This window comes from Plectropomus leopardus, chromosome 7, assembly GCF_026936395.1.
Source record: "Plectropomus leopardus strain MGB_pleo_1.0 chromosome 7, ASM2693639v1, whole genome shotgun sequence".
In the NCBI taxonomy this organism is placed as follows: domain Eukaryota; kingdom Metazoa; phylum Chordata; class Actinopteri; order Perciformes; family Serranidae; genus Plectropomus; species Plectropomus leopardus.
This window is the reverse complement of record NC_142182.1, coordinates 15,605,511-15,623,037: the sequence shown is the minus strand read 5'-3', so window position 1 is coordinate 15,623,037 and position 17,527 is coordinate 15,605,511. Positions and strand designations below refer to the sequence as shown.

At 39.6% G+C, this 17,527-nt stretch overlaps 4 protein-coding genes across 4 annotated transcripts; 2 read left to right on the top strand and 2 right to left on the bottom strand.

The window, feature by feature from the left end:
* Positions 1-29: 29 nt before the first annotated feature.
* tmem17 (transmembrane protein 17) lies at positions 30-2,722 on the bottom strand. The gene is made up of 5 exons (XM_042496610.2): positions 2,495-2,722; positions 2,220-2,323; positions 1,679-1,792; positions 1,399-1,542; positions 30-1,255 (listed from the first exon to the last, which is right to left on the bottom strand). The coding sequence occupies exons 1-5, from the start codon at positions 2,607-2,609 to the stop codon at positions 1,178-1,180; spliced, it is 555 nt and encodes a 184-aa protein (XP_042352544.2). The 5' UTR covers positions 2,610-2,722; the 3' UTR covers positions 30-1,177.
* A 409-nt stretch (positions 2,723-3,131) lies between these two features.
* On the top strand, positions 3,132-6,929 carry LOC121949795 (E3 ubiquitin/ISG15 ligase TRIM25-like). The gene is made up of 6 exons (XM_042495563.2): positions 3,132-3,745; positions 3,823-3,918; positions 4,875-5,108; positions 5,701-5,857; positions 5,959-6,003; positions 6,085-6,929. The coding sequence occupies exons 1-6, from the start codon at positions 3,164-3,166 to the stop codon at positions 6,645-6,647; spliced, it is 1,677 nt and encodes a 558-aa protein (XP_042351497.2). The 5' UTR covers positions 3,132-3,163; the 3' UTR covers positions 6,648-6,929.
* Positions 6,930-7,079: 150 nt separating this feature from the next.
* Positions 7,080-11,320, top strand: LOC121949790 (E3 ubiquitin/ISG15 ligase TRIM25-like). The gene is made up of 6 exons (XM_042495555.2): positions 7,080-8,286; positions 8,398-8,493; positions 9,424-9,669; positions 9,793-9,946; positions 10,044-10,109; positions 10,198-11,320. Exons 1-6 carry the CDS (start codon positions 7,711-7,713, stop codon positions 10,725-10,727), a joined length of 1,668 nt encoding a protein of 555 aa, XP_042351489.2. The 5' UTR covers positions 7,080-7,710; the 3' UTR covers positions 10,728-11,320.
* A 267-nt stretch (positions 11,321-11,587) lies between these two features.
* Positions 11,588-17,461, bottom strand: slc15a5 (solute carrier family 15 member 5). Its single transcript, XM_088079459.1, is given in 9 exon segments — positions 11,588-11,729; positions 11,836-11,944; positions 12,087-12,243; positions 13,119-13,350; positions 13,484-13,674; positions 13,760-13,980; positions 14,131-14,300; positions 14,489-14,711; positions 15,059-17,461. Coding segments are annotated over 9 exon segments (1,797 nt in total). The 5' UTR covers positions 15,411-17,461.
* Positions 17,462-17,527: the final 66 nt, after the last annotated feature.

Sequence of the window (17,527 nt, the reverse complement as noted above, 5' to 3'; positions counted from 1 at the left end):
GTTTTCATCTGCCATTATTTTTCGTCTCATGAGTGGAGCAGTAAGTCTTTATTTCAAACTCTCAACATACACAGTATCAAGAGAAAATATCAGAAATGCACTGATATAGATTAAACATTGAGAGAACAAAACAAAAGGCTTTTGTGACAGCAGAAACAGCTGATCAGTCATGCGGGTTAAATGCTCTCCATTGATGGATACAAAGCTGCTGGCTCATTGATAGGTTAGTGAAATCCTGACATGAGTACTCATGAGTACGGGCCTTTCCAGATTTTCCCAGGCCCACCGTCTGGATCGAAGTGAAACCCTCTAGTAGTAATCCTAAAAAATGAAATTCAGATGACAATCTCTGTTGTTTATTAACATGCTCCCTTTCCATTTAAACAAAATGACAGAAACTCTTTAAAAAGTTGTTTTTGCATGCAATGTTAACAACAATGCTGCAATCTATTTTCTGCAGTGTTGACAAACCTATGTGCTTGAATAAACATCAGTGTTGGGAAGGTTATTTTTAAAATGTAATATGTCAGAGATTATTATTTACCCTGCTAAAAAATGTAACAAGTTATGTAGCCATTTAAATTATCTCATCAGAGTAATGTATCTTATTACAATTGATTTTTTTCTAACAAATGTTTTAAACAGGACTATGAAGCTGAAAAGAACAAGAAGGCATTACTGCATGGCAAAAAGATGAAAAGCAACAGAATTAATGTTTTATTCAGCATTTAAACTTTCTACTGATTTTTTTCGTATGTAAATCCTTTGCAATCACCAACATTTTGATTAGTAACTGTAATTTAATTACAGATTTTTTCCTCTGTAAATGATTACAATTTAAAAAAATAATAATTTAATTACTGTGATTAGTTACTCTCCAACACTGGAGCAAACTAACACAAAGTCAACGTTTCAGTACATTAGCTGGCTAATAAATTATACACATTTTGTGTTATATGAATTTTATTTATTGTAAATCAATAAAAAATACAATCCCATTGACTATAAAATATAAAAATAAATATGTCCAAATGTTTTTTTCTTAAATACTCAACAACAGGGACAACATTTGTTTTATTATATGTACTACATGGAATAGAAAAAGTGACATTATTTTTGTTGTTGTAAGGATGTGTCCCAGTGTGTCAGGGTGATGCAGGGATGTCTGCCTCAGAATTCAGTCAAAGTGCCGGAGATGAAATTGACTCTCTTTGTGTCTGACCATGTCCCGGAGCGCCACAAAACCAGAGAGGGCCTGGATCATTCAGGAATCAATGACAATTTTAAAAAACATGCACAACTTTAAAATATACATATAAATATATCCTAAATGGAAATGATAAAATTATTCATTTTTCTTGGAATACATATATTTTTCTTGGAATATATATATCGTACCTGTGTGAGTATGAACAAGGCGAGAACTATGTGAACACCCCTCTCCAGGGGTTGTATGAGAATGGCTTCATTGAAGAGCTGAAACAGGATGAGTGGAAACTGCAGCAGGATGCTCAGCAGCCAAAATCCAGCCAACTCTGGGACCTTCCATAAACACAAACATTACATGAATTACAATCTCTGCCGTGTGTGTGTTTGTGTGTGTCTGTCTGTCTGTCTGTGTTGTGTTGACCCATTCCACTTCAACAGTATTTCTATGTTTGTGTGAGTGATGCACCACCTTTTCTTGCAGGTTCCCAGCATAACCAAGAAAGAGTCTGATGGCCTCGATCAGAGTCATCACGATGAGAACAGTGACAAGGATGAACTTGTAGTAGTCTGGCAAGGCAGGATACTGGTAGAGGTAATAATTACAATGTAGTGAAATTAATTGAATTTATATACAACCACCTGACCAATTGTCATTGACAATTATCTACCAAATATATCAGCATATCTGAATAATTTGTTCACTTTGTTGCTAAATTTAAAATTACAATTCTAAACTTTTTTTGATAACTGAGAACTGAAAAGCATCCCCCCCCCCCCATACCAAACAGTCCCTTGCCCTTATTAGGGTCATGTCATGTAGCTGGATGACGTTGGGGGCCAAATCTTTCTTAAGATTGAGAGTTTATTCATGTCTACCCTGCATACACATAATTGTAATTACAATAAGGGGGGCTATAATAGATGCGTTTTTACACAATCCGATAATTTATTCATTCTAATAAATACCAGATTTGCCTATTTCACATAAGCTCATTTTCCCTCTGACTTACCTTGAGGTGCAGCATCACAGTTTCACTGATCCACCACAGGGGGAAGAACCACATGTTGAAGTACAGAGACATCTGGAGGTGGAGACTAGACAAGACCCGCTTGTCTGAAAACAAAGACAAAGGATATAACATTAATGTATTGGATAAGCAGTCCTCTTTAGGCAATACTGACACAGTAAAGGTATGACGGAAACAAACTTAACCCGATCCAGCAGTTCCTGTCGCTAGTTAACTAGCTATCGATGCTAATTCGTCCATTAGCTAAATGAGTTTACCGTGTGGCAAAAACGTGTCATTCTCCTTTGTGAAAGGCTGCGTCCGACTCTGGTCAAATAACACAGTCCGGGAAAAGTCTTCTAGACGTTTTCTAATCGTCTCCGGCAGCTCCATCGTGTAAAATGCTCTCTGCTAAAAACAAACATCACCAGAGGAGAAACACACCGCCTCTTCCCTACTGCAGGGGGACGTACGCTGCCGTCGTCTCCCTGGTTACCAAAAAAAATCTCGCGTTCTGCTCAAATCTCGCAAGAAAAGTGTCCTGTTGTTTCCACTTTTGGTTCCTTTGTTTCCTAACTTGTCTCCTCGTTTGGCTCTTTAAAACGTTTTAATAGGACATAACGTACCAAAAACATTCTTCTATGAAGTTACAAGAAGCTTGCCTGTAATAAATGTGAAAATAAATAAAACAAACAAAAAGGAAAGAAAATGGTCATAAGTCAGTGCTAAAAATAATAGTAATAATAATTATTATTATCGTCATTTTCAGATAATTTCCCTGTGAGCTTTCTTGCCAAGCTGCTCATTATGTTTTTTTCTGCCCTTTTAAAAAAAATCAGGTTTTAGAGCTTTAAATGATCGCGAGAAAAACTGATGTCAGTCCAGGGGTTAAGGGGTTAAGTAACTCACGCATCGTTTCAGAGAAAACGAAAGTTAAGAGTGCTCTGATGAAGATGGCAGAAAGCTGGAAAGAACCAGATCCTTTGTCCTGCTCGATATGCCTGGATATACTGAAAAGTCCTGTGACTCTTACTTGTGGCCACAGTTACTGTATGGACTGTGTGAATGGCTACTGGGACCAGGAGGATCACCGCGGTGTTTATAACTGTCCCCAGTGTAGACACACTTTCATCCCCAGACCTGTGTTGAACAAGAACACAGCGCTGGCTGATTTAGCAGGGAAAATGGCAAAACAACCCACGCCTCCTGAGAAGGTTGAAGTCGGTCCTGGTGATGTGGAGTGTGACTTCTGCAATGTGAAGAAGCTGAAAGCTGTCAAGTCCTGCCTGGTGTGTCTGGCTTCATACTGTGCTACTCACCTGCAGCCCCACTACGAGTCTGCTGCTTTCAAAAGGCACAAGCTGGTGGAAGTATCAGCCTCCATTCAAGATAAGATCTGCCCTAAGCATGACAAGCTGCTTGAAGTCTATTGTCGCAGTGATGGACAATGCATTTGTCTGCTCTGTGTGATGGATGAACACAAAGGTCATGACACTGTCTCAGCTGCAGCAGAGAGAAAAGACAAACAAGTAAGAATAATTATTTTTAATGCACAAACTTGTTAAGTGTTTTTGTTTTAAACCATACTGTATAATTTCATTTTCAGAAACAATTTGGAAAGAAAAAACAAAGATACCAGCAGGGAATACAGGAGAAAGAGAAGCAGCTGCGGCAGCTGAGACAGAAAATGAAAGAACTGCAGGTGAATTGCTTTTTTTCTCAGCTCAGTTTAATGCGCTAAATGAGATACTTCACTAATTTTCAAACAGCTTTCTGTCAAAACAATGTGGGTGGTATGTGTAGATGAACTGTGGCAGACTTTCCTCCATTTAACCATTGTCTAATCATCCCTCCTTCCCCAGCAAAACTCCTCAAAATGATGTAATTTTTACATCATTTGGATGAGTTTTGCTGGCTCTTGGGGCTGTTGCTCGAACTAGTCTGTACTTCAGCATTTTGGTATTGCCCACCGCCAGCTGCCACTTCAAAGAGTACACAGCTGATCTAGAGACTTACCCCCGCTCGCTGTCTCTCAAACTCAAAATTCAAATAAATCATATCAAACTGTAAAACTAGGCAGTTATGATCAAATATAAATTAAGACTGTGTTACTGCTCTGCCTATTTCTTGCCTTAAATGTTTTTGTTTTTTTTTTAATACCCCGTTTTGCCGTAATGGTGAGAGTTTGTGAACAGGAAGGTGTCATCATCATCAGCAGCAAAATGGATGTCCGTAACGGTAAAACTAAGCAGCGCTGATCAAATATAAAACAAGATTCTGTTACTGAGTTGAATGTTTCTTGCTTCAAATATTTCAGAAACATGTTTTAGCTTACCGTTTAACTTTGATACCAGATCCAGCCGGCCGCCATTGTTTTACTTGGACCAGTCCACTTTACGTTACCAGCAGGAGCGATTATTGGTCCAGCGCGGAGCAGTGCATTCTGGTAGTTGTAGGTTTTGTACTTCTTGAGCAAAAGCATCCTCTGTTTTCTCTGGTCATGTAGGCTAACACCAATTTCAAGAGTATTCTCATCCTTCTACTGTAAAGACGGCCAAGTTTTATTTAAGGACCTTCTTTTTATCAGTGAAATACTTCTTTAATGTGTCCTGTATCTATATTTACTAACATTATTTATATTTTTCTCTTTACTGTCAGTGTTACGAGGATGCAGCGGTTGATAAAAATGAGAAGGCCTATGCTGAATTTGTCCAGATGGTGGATAAAAGGCGAAGTACCTTGAACAATCTAATCAGAGTCCAGGTGAAGGCTACGGTGAGCCGAGCTGAGGCGCTTGTCGATCGGCTGCAGAAGGAAATCTCTGATATGAGAAAGGGAGAGGATGACCTGCAGCAGCTGTCACTCACTGAGGACCACATTCATTTCTTGCAGGTACGCATTCAGATCCATGGAGGGTTCACCGTTGATGTATTTTTAAACTTGCCCAGTTGGGTAAGTGGGACAGAAATCTAGTTGTCTGAAGTAATTTACAAATTGTTTTATTTATTTGTGGTTGTCAAATAACAAATACTAAAGACTAAATGGTTTATGTTATGGCACTCCAAAGACGTTTTCAAAAACTTTACAGCCTTTTAGAATCAACCCTGTTTAATCCCCCCTATAACTTGCAACAAAATACACAATACACAGTTGGAGTTTTACACACATCCTCTAAAATCCCCATTTAAAGTCCTGTTTCCAGGATAATTGATATGCTGGCTTGTGCTCCAGAACATAAACTTTATCTTTGCCCGGTGTGTACTGTGCCCATCGGTACTGTGCATGTGCAACTCTCAACAGAAATGAGATGAAAGGGAGATGGCACATTCCTTTTTTAGTTTAATTCTCTTTTTTTACCACTCTACCAATCTTTGCTAGCCCGACTTTCCCCTGGGCAATTGTTGTTGCTGTTGTTGAGCCTTGGATTATGTCATAAGTAGGGCTATTAAACTCATATTGTGTTTCTCTTTTTACATGTTCCTAGAGCTGCCAATCCATTCTTGATTGTCCAGAACCCAACATGCCCTTTGATTTCAACATCCATCTACACACACCTTTTGATTTTGTGACAAAGAATATTTCTGATGTGAGAGACAAAATGGAAAATGTGGTCAAAGTCATTGCAGAAATAACTGAGACAAGTAAGAAAATGCCATTGTCATGTTGATTGACTGGAATTACGCAGTTTTATGTAAAAAGGATGTTAACCAAAATGTTCTTCTGTCGTGTTTTCTGTTTTTAGTTCAAGTGGATTCTGATCCCAAGACAAGACAGGAGTTCTCCCTTTGTGAGTCACTAATGTTACACTTAGTGTTTTCCTTTCAGTGCACATTGCGCCTCACACTGAAACATAACCTCCACATTTCAGATTCCTGCCACCTCATTTTGGATCCCAACACAGCATTTGAAAACCTTTTGCTCTCTGAGGGAAACAGCAAAGTAACCTGGATTAAAAAAGCCCAGAAGTATCCATACCATCCAGAGAGGTTCACCAAATATGATCAAGTGTTGTGCACTGAAGGCTTATCTGGAGTTTGCTACTGGGAGGTTGAGTGGCGGGGACCCAGGGCTGATGTTGCTGTGTGCTATAAGGGGGCAGAGCTGGATGAAAATAGCTTTGGATTCACAGATCGGTCCTGGTGCATTTCTCTTTCAAATGTTTGTTGCAGCTTTTGGCACGATGGAGTAAAAACCAAAGTGTCCAACCACTGCTCCTCCACTGTAGGCGTGTATCTGAACCATAAGGCAGGGAGCCTGTCCTTCTACAGCGTGTCAGATTCTGGTGAAATGATGCTCCTGCACAGAGTTCACACTGCATTTGCTCAACCTCTGTTCCCTGGGTTCATGGTCTCCAGAGGGGCCACTGTTAGGATAAAGTCACCACAGGAAATGGCATCCAGTGGCGAGGTTGTCCGTGTGAAGCGTCATTAAAACAGTTAGTTTATTCTCTGTACACTGTTTTGTGCGTGTGTTAAACACAGGCACTAAAGAGGTGTTCACTCCAGTTATCTGTTCATCAATTCATCATTTCTCATTTCGATACTGTTCTTTAGAATGTGATTTGTTTTGCAAGGAAAAGATGAAAGACATTAACGCCACAGGTGTGTATATTACATGTTTCTCATCCTGTGATGAATCCACTTACACTGTAGACTGTTGCTTGTGAATCTTAGTTATTAAGTAGAATAAATATGATGTTCATAACAAACAGAATTAAGACTCTCTTGCTTAGGTGTGTGTTTACCAATGGTGATACAGTCTAGCAGATATGTTGAAACTTAACATGTTAACAGTGCTGTGGTTAATGTGTAGTTAAATTTAGGCAAAAAATCCACTTTGTTATACTGAGGAAAGATGTTTTGGCTTAACATACCCAGGTTTGGGGGCACAATATCTACTGGAAAAGTAGCGATGTCTGCACAAAATAATGGCCTTTTGTGCCAATATCCTTACTGGAATAACAGCAATGGGTTGCTACAAAACACCCACGTTTGGTGCTGCAAGCTGCAAGAAACTACATCACAGCTGGTTTTGTTATATGTTGATCATGAACAGTGGTCTGCAGCTTTGCAAACGTCTCGCATTGGTTATACAGCATCCAGCCTCCACCTCTCAATGACAAAGTCAGCTTATATAATGCACGACTTTAGTAATGTTGATATGACTCACATGAAACCTTAAAATGTATCAATGGTTTGCAAAAAACATATAATGCTAACATTGTTCTCTGGTGGCTGGTGTGCTTACTTAACTTTTGTGTGTTTGATTAAAAAACTTAACTGAAGTTGACAAGGCTACTTTGACTCCAGCTGAGTTTTAAACCTTCACTTGCAGTTAATATTTGACTCTGATGGTAGGATTACGTTGTTTTACACAAACACTCACACAGACCAGTCACCACAGCCAACATCTGTGTCACTGAGTGCAAGCAGCCAACAACAAGCCACTCCTTCAGAGAAAATGAAACTAATTCTGTCCGTCTGAGCGGGAGAAAATGGCACACAGTCAGGAATTTTTTGACTGCTCCATTTGTTTACAGTTATTGGAGGATCCAGTGACGACGGCTTGTGGACACAGTTACTGTATGAAATGCATCAATGCCTTCTGGGATGTATACAATAACAACGGAAGGAGTTACAGCTGCCCTCAGTGCAGGCAGACTTTCTCCCCGAGGCCTGATCTGAAGAGGAACACACTTATGGCTGACTTGTTGGAGAAACACAGACAGACAAAAAGTCAAAATGATGATGATGACACCTCTGCTGGACCTGGTGATGTGCAATGTGACGCTTGCACAGGGAAAAAGAGAAAAGCTTCCATGTTCTGTCTTGTGTGTTTGGCCTCTTACTGTGAGCCTCATCTGAAGCCTCACTTTGAGGTGCCTCCGTTAAAAAAACACAATCTGATTAAAGCCTCTGCGAGAGTTAAAGAAAGCATCTGTGGCTATCATGACAAACTTTTGGAGATTTACTGCCGCACTGATCAGCAGTTCATATGTCTGCTGTGTGTGATGGACAAGCACAAAGGCCATGACACGGTGACAGTGGCAGCAGAAAAGTCTAAAATGCAGGTAAGTCAGTTTAGCCCCATGCTGAAGTCATTTTTTTACCATCATGTTAATGTCACTGAAGCTCTGAAAATCTCCTGGGTTTGTGTTTGTGTTTTATTTGTGTTTTAACAGAAACAACTGGAGCAAACTAAACAGGAAATGGCAGAAAGAGTGCTGAATTCAGAGAGGAAAATGGCAGAACTGAGAGGGGCCGCAGACTCTATAAGGGTGAGTACAAACATACATACTTATTCTGTTGTTTTTCTGTTTTTAATCAAACATCTGAAACAAGATATTCAAAGTGCCTGTTAACAGACGAATGAAGACGAAAGGAAAGGGAGTGGGTGTAAACTAAGCAACAGTTTTTTACTGCAGGGGGATCTCCTGTTCTCTCTTTAGGCATATTTGTTTGAAAAGTTGTAAAACAATGCTGAAAATGTTGAGCTTCAGAAGCACTGAAAAGAATGCTGAAAATGTGATTAAGGAAACAAGGTTTGGTACATGTAGACTGAAGCCGAGAGACATACCAGCACTGAAAAACATCCGGCTAATTATTATATTTTGCAGAATAATTGAAGGAAGTGTAAAAATAGCCACAGGTCCTTTGTTACATGGTGTAACTCAGCGCCATCATTAGGTCTGGGTGTCTGTGGCTTCAGTCCTTAATGTTTCACAAGTAGCTCCGTATCTATATAGACTATGTATATTTTTCAAAAATAAGAGTAGGCCTGATATTATATCTGTACTTAAATTAATGTATTCAGCAACTTTGGACCCCTGTTAACATAAACGCATATTTAACTTTTTTTTAACAACTCTAGTCAAGACATTTAAAACCATAGCATTTGTAAAGTATCCTGTATTCAATACTAATTACTAAAAACTACTTTTTTTTCTCATCACAGTTTACCATTAATGTGGAAAGTTAAAAAAAAGAACAGTTTTTTTATGGGCAAATAGGATGACAGAGTGCATTTAAAAAATAACAACATTAAAACAGAACTTTTTCCATTAAAAAATAAAATAAAATCCCAGGGAAGGACCCCCCTGGGCCTCTACTGGAGTCTGGGCTAAGCACGCAAATCCTGTCTTCAAATCCTACAAACATACCTGCTGTAACCAGTCATAATAGGACAAATGGTGCATGTTTCCTACCAGGATGCTGCATGGGAGGCATGTGATGACTTTGAGCGACTGTGTGCGGACCGCATCCGTATATTTGTCCGCTCTATGGAGTACAAACGCTCTGAGATGAGAGAAAAAGTTGCAGAAGCAGAGAAAGCTGGAGTGGACTGGACCAACACTCATCTCGGGCAACTGGAGCGGGAAGTGTTAGAGCTGAGGAGGAGAGAAGAGAAACTCAACCAGCTTTCACTAATGGAGGACCCCATTCAGTTTCTGCAGGTGATGATGTCTTTGGCACTTCAATTTGAGAGTCTTTGGAAGTATTTTGTATTTCATTTTTGCTGCTAAATTTGAAAAAGTTTGCATATTAATTTGTACAATGTGTTTCTTTTTCTTGTGCAGGGTTTGCAGCACCTGGGTGAACTCCCTGTGTTCACAAACTCACATGACAGACCTGACGTGCTGACAGAGTTTGTCGCTGCACAGAAAGATAAACTTAAAAACATGTGCGACAAAGAAAAGAAAGTATTGTTCAGTCACTATGAAGAAAATCTGTGTAAGTGTGAACAGTTTCAATCTCTAAACCTTATGATTAGTCTGTACGTTGTTACTCTATAGACAGAATGAGATTTTTTTTTCTCTTTCTATCACAGTGTCAAAAACGCCAAGGTTGCTTAAGGAAATACCACCAAGAAAACTGCTTTTGACCAAATATAAGTGTAAGCATGATGTTATTTTCTTATCAAATATCATCTCAAACATCCACAACAGCTTCATGAGCTAAACCAGTTTCATCTTGTCCTGCAGACTCCACAGTGGAGGTGGATCCCAACACTGTAGCCGCATGTCTTTGCTTGTCTGACAGAAACAGAGAGATATCGTGGGGCGACAAGGACCAGGCTCATCCTGATCACCCTAACAGATTCACCTTCTATCACCAGGCTCTGTGCAAAAAAGGCCTTAGGGGCAGACACTACTGGGAGGTGGAGTGGGATTGTGGCATTGTTGATTTGGCCGTGTCGTACAAAGGCATTGAAAGAAAAGGCTCAGGGAAAGATTGCTATTTTGGCCACAACGCGCTCTCCTGGAAATTAACTTGCTCTTCATCCGGCTGCACGTTTTGGCACAATAATCTTCACAAAGGCCAAATTCCCCCAGTTCTCTCCCACAGAGTGGGCATATACCTGGATTACTTAGCAGGAACACTGGCCTTCTACAGTGTTTCTGATTCTGACACGCTGACACGGCTGCACCAAATCCAGACCACTTTCACTGAACCTCTCTATCCTGGGTTTTCTGTTGATTTAGGTGCAACACTGAAAATATCCAAAATCTGAGCCTGTTGTAATATATTTGCTGCAGGGCTGCGTGCAAATTTATGATTCAGGGATAGAAAAAAAAAGCACAAGACTTGGGATGATATTAACATTTGTAAAGTTTTGCATATTTGTAAATTTCCAAGGGGCCGTTCACACAGCAACAGTTCTTGCATAAAATGTTAAACTTTTGTTGTGGTTTGGCCTTTTGTTCACACGACAACAGTGTTTTGGGGGCCTGAAAACACAAACGTTTGAAACTGTGTTCCACAGTGTAATCTTTTGAAAACCCAACCTCTTCTTTCGCCGTGTAAACTGGCAATGTGTGGCTCCTGTGACAACGGTGATGTCACAGCTGCACTTTACGCATGCGCGTTGTGTTCTTCTATGGTGTTTCGTTACAAAGTTACACCACTATTACTGCCCCTGCAATCATACTTAAGCATTTTCGTCTGTTTTTGTTGATCTGTGTACATGAGAATTGTTTTCACAATGTTATTATAAGAAAGCAGATTTTTTTAAAAAGCTGTACTTTTGATGATCAAACAAAACAATCAAGTAGAATGACCCTGCTTTAGTTCAATAGACTCAAATAAAGGACGGTGCATTGTTAATATGTTTATCATTTATTTTATTTAATGTGCTATTATTAACCTTTAACGATCTACATTTGATTTTGCAAATTTATCTCAAACTAATGAGGAATGTGGTGATTATGTGCCTAAATTCTGTTATTACATTGATTGTAAAAACAACAAACATTATCTACACACCATGTACATTATTCATACAGTTCAGCCCACAAGTTCACAAGTAACTGCTTTTGATAAAGCAGCATGCAGCGCCAGCGCCACAAAAAGTAGAGAAAATAATGAAGACAGTCATAAAATAGATTCGATGGAGGCGTTTGTGTAGGAGCGATCCATGGTGTCGTAGAACCGCAGACAGGACTTGTAATGCAGCAGCTTCTCAGTCAGAGGGCTGATAGTCAGTGCTTTCCCCTGCACACTCAGGTCTATGTACCTGCACAACGTCAGTGAGAATGACAGTGTTCATCATGCAAAGTTAATAATCTTATTGTAATCTTTATTTTACCAAATACTTAAGGTAATTAGAGGTAATACTATACCTGTAAGATACACTCCAAAACACAAGGGTATTTATGGCCATCAGTATGGCCATGAGGAAGAAGAATCTCTCCAGATTCCCATCATGCAATACGTTTGGATAGAAGTTACCTGCAAATGAGTATTTGTGTGGTCACATCAGCATCTGTGACATCTTGTTTTAAAAATCTTTGTGTTTTTCATTCAAATTCTACTGTTGCAGTCATTTGGTATTGGAAGAAAATGCGCAGTACACTAATTGCAGTAATTTTACCTCCAGAGAAAAAATACACCAGCTGAATGATGAAGGCTCCCAGAAAGCAGCCGCCACCATAGGACAGAGTGAGGAAGTGCAGGGAGATCCCTCTAATGTGGCTTGGAGTCAGCTGAAATGATATGAGGGAACCTGCCACACAGGAAGTGACAGCAGAAATGATTGATCATCTTCATCTGCTTTCATGACTTGTGTCATTTGGTTTATGTTAACTTAATAAAGCATTAGTTTTGGGGCAAGATGCACCATGTAACACATGTAGCGTATTAAATTATGGAGGCCTTAAAGGACCTGTTCACCCCAAAATCAAAACATCCTACTTATCATCTCACCTGTAGTGCTACTTATCAATCTAGATTGTTTGGCTGTGAGTTACTGTTACAGTGTTGGCCATATAGATGTCTGCCTTCACTCAAATATAATGGAACTAGGTGGTACTCCACTTGTGCTCAAAGCACCAAAAATACATTGAAATGTATGAAACTAATAATGATCCACAGACCTTGTTGTGAGCAATTTCATGCAGGAACTATTTTATTTCTACTGAACCATATCATTGTGCAGAAGAAAGCATGCATTTACTCGTGGATGAGAGACTCGTGCCTCTGACAGCATGAGATGTAAACATTAATGGCGTCCTCATCAGCTAAGCTCAGTGGTGCTTTGTTGATTAACAGTATGCACACTTACCTCTGGGTGGTGATATAGTTTGCGAGAGTAGGTCAGTAAAAAGAAACTAGTTCCTACATAAAACTGCTTACACAAGGTCTGTGGATTATCTTAAATAATAGGGTCAGGAACTTCTGGACAGAGACACTGCTATTGAGTTTTTCATTTTTTTGAATTCTTTTTCTGGTGTTTGAGCACTACAAGCCAAGTGCCATCTATTTCCATAACTCCATTATATTCAGAGAGGGCAGACATCCCTGCAGCCAATATCTCAATCAAGATTGATAAATAGCACTACAGGTAAGATGAAACATATGTATTTTTGATTTGGTGGTGAAGTGTCCCTTGAAGTCTTTCACTCACATGCAGGAGTGACGAGAGCCTCTGCCAGACCGAGCAAGATGTACTGAGGAGCTAGCTGGAAACAAGGCATGGATGACACTTGCAGAACTTTTCCAGAAAGGGTCTGCTCAACCAGAGGGTATGCCTTCCTCTGTAGCTCAGACAAACCTGCCACCAGGACTGACAGAGTGGCACACGCATGGCCCAGAGCTGGAAGGGGAGGATGGACAGGGAGGGGTGATGAGAGAGGGGGCTGCAGAATAATTACGAGAGGAAAGAGGGAGGATGAGGGAGGCAGAGGAGTGAGAGAAACATTAGAGTTGATGTGTGCACTTGGGGAGATATGCATGTGCGCGCATGGTACATGCACATGTTCATAGAAATACTCACTGATGACTTTTGCAGGTGCCAGAGGAGTTTTTTCCATGGAGAGGTAGCAAGTGGTAATAAACTCAATCAGCGGGGCTAAGAGCAGCAGAGGGAGGATACTGATCACATTCATGGCGCCGATGGGCAACAAGAGGTCGCTCAGGTGAAGGTTTGAGTTCATTGTCTGTATGTAGTAACCTGAGGGAATCTGAAGGAAACATATTTTTAGCTGCACATAAAAACATAGACGAAGTCCTTTATAATAATGTCTCTTTCTATTCACAGTGACCTGCCTGTGTTATGCAGGCTCTGTAAAGCAGCTGGAGGCCGTAAAGAGGGAAGAGCTTGGCCAGGACTTTGACGTTCTCTACATGTGTTTCACTGTAACGGCCACCATTGTTCTCCTTGGCCCGGTCCAGCCAAGATCCCACATCTCCACTCAGGTGACGATAGTGAAGGCAGCACATCTTGAAAGAGTTCAAGAAAACTCCAAGTGTGGTCAACAATGATCCACCTGTAGTACGATAAATGCAGAAAGTAACAGAGCTGGTTTGATTTGTTACAAGTTAATGTGGTGTTCCTACAGTTTGTTTACAAGTACAAGCAAGTATTGTATGTTTAGTAACTGAATAATTTTATGTAATTTTTATCCACAGTATGTTACCTTTCTTGGGTTTATAGGTAAGTTTGTTTCGCATCATGTGTATGGCGATTAGAGCCAGCAGCACAGAGGTGAAGGGGATAAGGAAGCCCAGATTTTTGGCCACAGACTGCTGGATGTAAGCAATACCCAGAAACACAATGGTGGAATTCAAGTTGACCAACCAGTAGAACCTAAATATACATAAAAAGAGATTATCATATGGTTAGTCACTAAGTAATTTATGAGTAGATGGAAAGATGTCATTAGGGTTCTTAAATGATCAGAAAATTTATCATAATCACATTATCAATGGGTTGTTTGGACGCTGATGAGTGGTTAACCAAGTGAATGGCTGTATTCAGATAGCAACACCACCCACCAGTTGAAGAAGGACAGGAGCTGGTGCTGATTGTAGCACTGCAGACTGTAGGCTCCCATGGGACAGAGGATGGCCCGGATTCCTCCGATGCCCAGGGCAGCAGCCAGAAGGCCAGTATAGAACAAGATCTGCTGTTCCCGAGGCTCCAGCTGGTGCGTCATGTGATGAGTGTCAATGTAGAAATCTTCAAAAGGAAATGCCACCACGGGCAGCATGGCTGTGCCTAGAAAGCATGATGACAGGTGAAAGTTATGGCACGTAGTTGCAAGAGTGTGACTTTACAGAAAGAGCGTCATGACTAAGCATCTTACAGTAACAGAATTACTAATGCTCTTGAAATGGGCTCACACTAAAGGTCAAGATTCAGTGTGTCAGATATTTGTGTGCATCTTTCTAGTTTATTCGACATATTTGGATAAATATCTTGTTGTTTACTGGCAGACTTGGCCCCACATTACATCTTTAATTTATATCAGAAATGTGCTAAACCATTTTTTTATACATGTCATACAGATTTATCCCAAATTTCATCACATCAGACAACATGTACAAACTTTTAATGTGTCTTACCAAAGAAATGAAGGAAAGCGCACAGGTAGAGCACCTTGGTCCTTCCCAGGCAGGTGTCTGCAAACCACCCAACCAGAACAGGGGTCAAAGTGCTGGCTCCTATAAAGCACAGGTTGACTGTTGCAGCCAGGTAGTTATCGTAGCCCAACTTCACAGTGCAGAAGAGAATCATGTTGCATACAATCCCAAAGAAAGTGAATCTTTCGCACAGCTCCACCAACAGTACACAGATGATAACTTGGAGCTTCTTGCGGGACTTCCTTGGCGGTCCATGGTCTGGACGAGGAGCCTGGGAAAGCCGACGCAGTCGCTCTCTGCCCTCTGGCAGTCTCTTAGGATCTCCTGCCACCATACCATCTGGCCAGCAAGCTGGCTGCTGGGCTGGCTGGTTACGGTCAGTAATGGACGACGCAGAGCTCTGAATTAGAGCTGCCTGCCCTTTGAGGATAGGACCAGCAGAGGCCAGAGCTGGAATCTGTCACCCTGGTGTGACTCTGGAGAAACGTAGGATCGGACACACCTACCTGCATTCTGCACGTGCTGGTGGCTGATTATCATCCTGTGTCATGATCTTACTCAGAACTGTGGCCGCCTTAAAGGGATCTGACACAGAATGCAAAATTGTATTCAGGAGGAGTGATGGGATGGGAGTGATGTCGAAAGCATCCCAGAAATATTTGTATAATTAAGAAGAAGAAACATACATGTGGCTAGTGTGTTTCTCATGAATGACTTAGACAGGGCAGTGATGGAAAGTAACTCAGTACATTTACTCAAGTACTGTGCTTTGGTACAATTTCGTATTTGCATTTATGTTTTTTTTATACTTTTATACTTAGACTTTGACAGCTCTAGAGATACTTGTTACTTTGCAGATTTAGATTAATAATAATATTAATAACAATAACAATAACAATAACAATAATAATAATAATAAAAATAAGAATAAGAGAAAAAATACAAAATATATGACATATGATGTGTACATTAAGCTACCAGGCATAATGTAGTGTTAATAAAATTAGCCTCACCTTTACCAACTGCAACATCAATATGATGTTTACATGTAAATGCACCAATAATTATAATAATCCATATACATAATGTACATTATTCTGAGTTTGCCATTCTGAATAATAAGTACTTAAACACTTGACACTTAAAGTCGGATTGATGCTAATACTTCTGTACTTTTACTTTACTAAAGTTTGAATTCAGGAATTAACTTGTAACTAAGTATTAGTTGCCTATAAGTAAAAGATCAATGTATTTCTTCCAACACTGATACAGAGTTACTAGCAGTACACTGTTGACACTGATTTTTAGACAAAATTCAATAATTGTTTGCAATGAACAGAGTCATAAATCAAGTGACAATCAATGACTCAAGGCCACAAAATATTGCCTGAGCAGCAGTGCCCAGCGGTAAAAGATGTAAAACAAGACAACAAATTAATTTAACGTTGCAGCTGCAGTGTTTGTAATTACAAACTCTCACAAAATGCCACATCTCTTTGTGAAAGCAGCTCTGCAGTGTACAAGCTCATTTTGGAGAGCCTGCAGGTAATTAGACTGATAATGTTAAGTGGGAGTGAGACAGAGTGCATGGGCAGCTTAACTTTTGCTGCTAAATAAACAATAACTGCCTGTATTACAGGGGGAGTGAAATCATTGTTTGATGCGCAATCAAAAAAGAGAGTCCAATCTCTGAACAGAACTACAGTGGAGGGAAAGAGGAGGAAAAAAAAAAACAGTCTGTACTCAGAAATGTTTGGTGTGGTCAAAATATCTCTCACCAAAACAATATCAAATAAACTGTTTTAAAGAAAATATGAAAAGAGGAACTAGTGGCCTAAATATTCTTCTCTGATATTTAAAAAATGTCAATCTAAGTAGGAATCCACTGATTACGTGTCAAGTCTTTTAGAAACAAACATACAAACAAACAATATGAAACTACCAAATATACAATCAGAATCAAATGAACAATAATAATGTAGGAAGTACAAATTTTGAAAAAGAGAAGTGACAGACTGAAATCGAACAATAAAGAAATAGACAAACTAACAAGTGGGCCTAGGTCTCAGCAAACAATAGGCAAAAAGACAAACAAACAAAAACACAGCACTTTAAAATAATGTAGAACATAAATTCCCAAAAAGCAGGTTAAAAAATAATGTAGGGTGGCTATACTTTTTTGTAATTTATATGCTAAACAGACTTCATTAAACTAAAAAAATATAAATAAATCAATAAAAAACTATTAGAAAAGGGGCTGCAAATTTATATTTGTGAATATGAAATTTACCTAACAGGATCAAGGGGTTTGATAACATGGCTTTCAAAATAAACAATAGCATCTGTAGGATTGAATTTTACAGAGCGACCAATATTCCAAACATTTCTCATCTGCATCAGTAAATCTTGACATTATAACATTAGAATAAAAATTATGCAAAATCTTAAAAA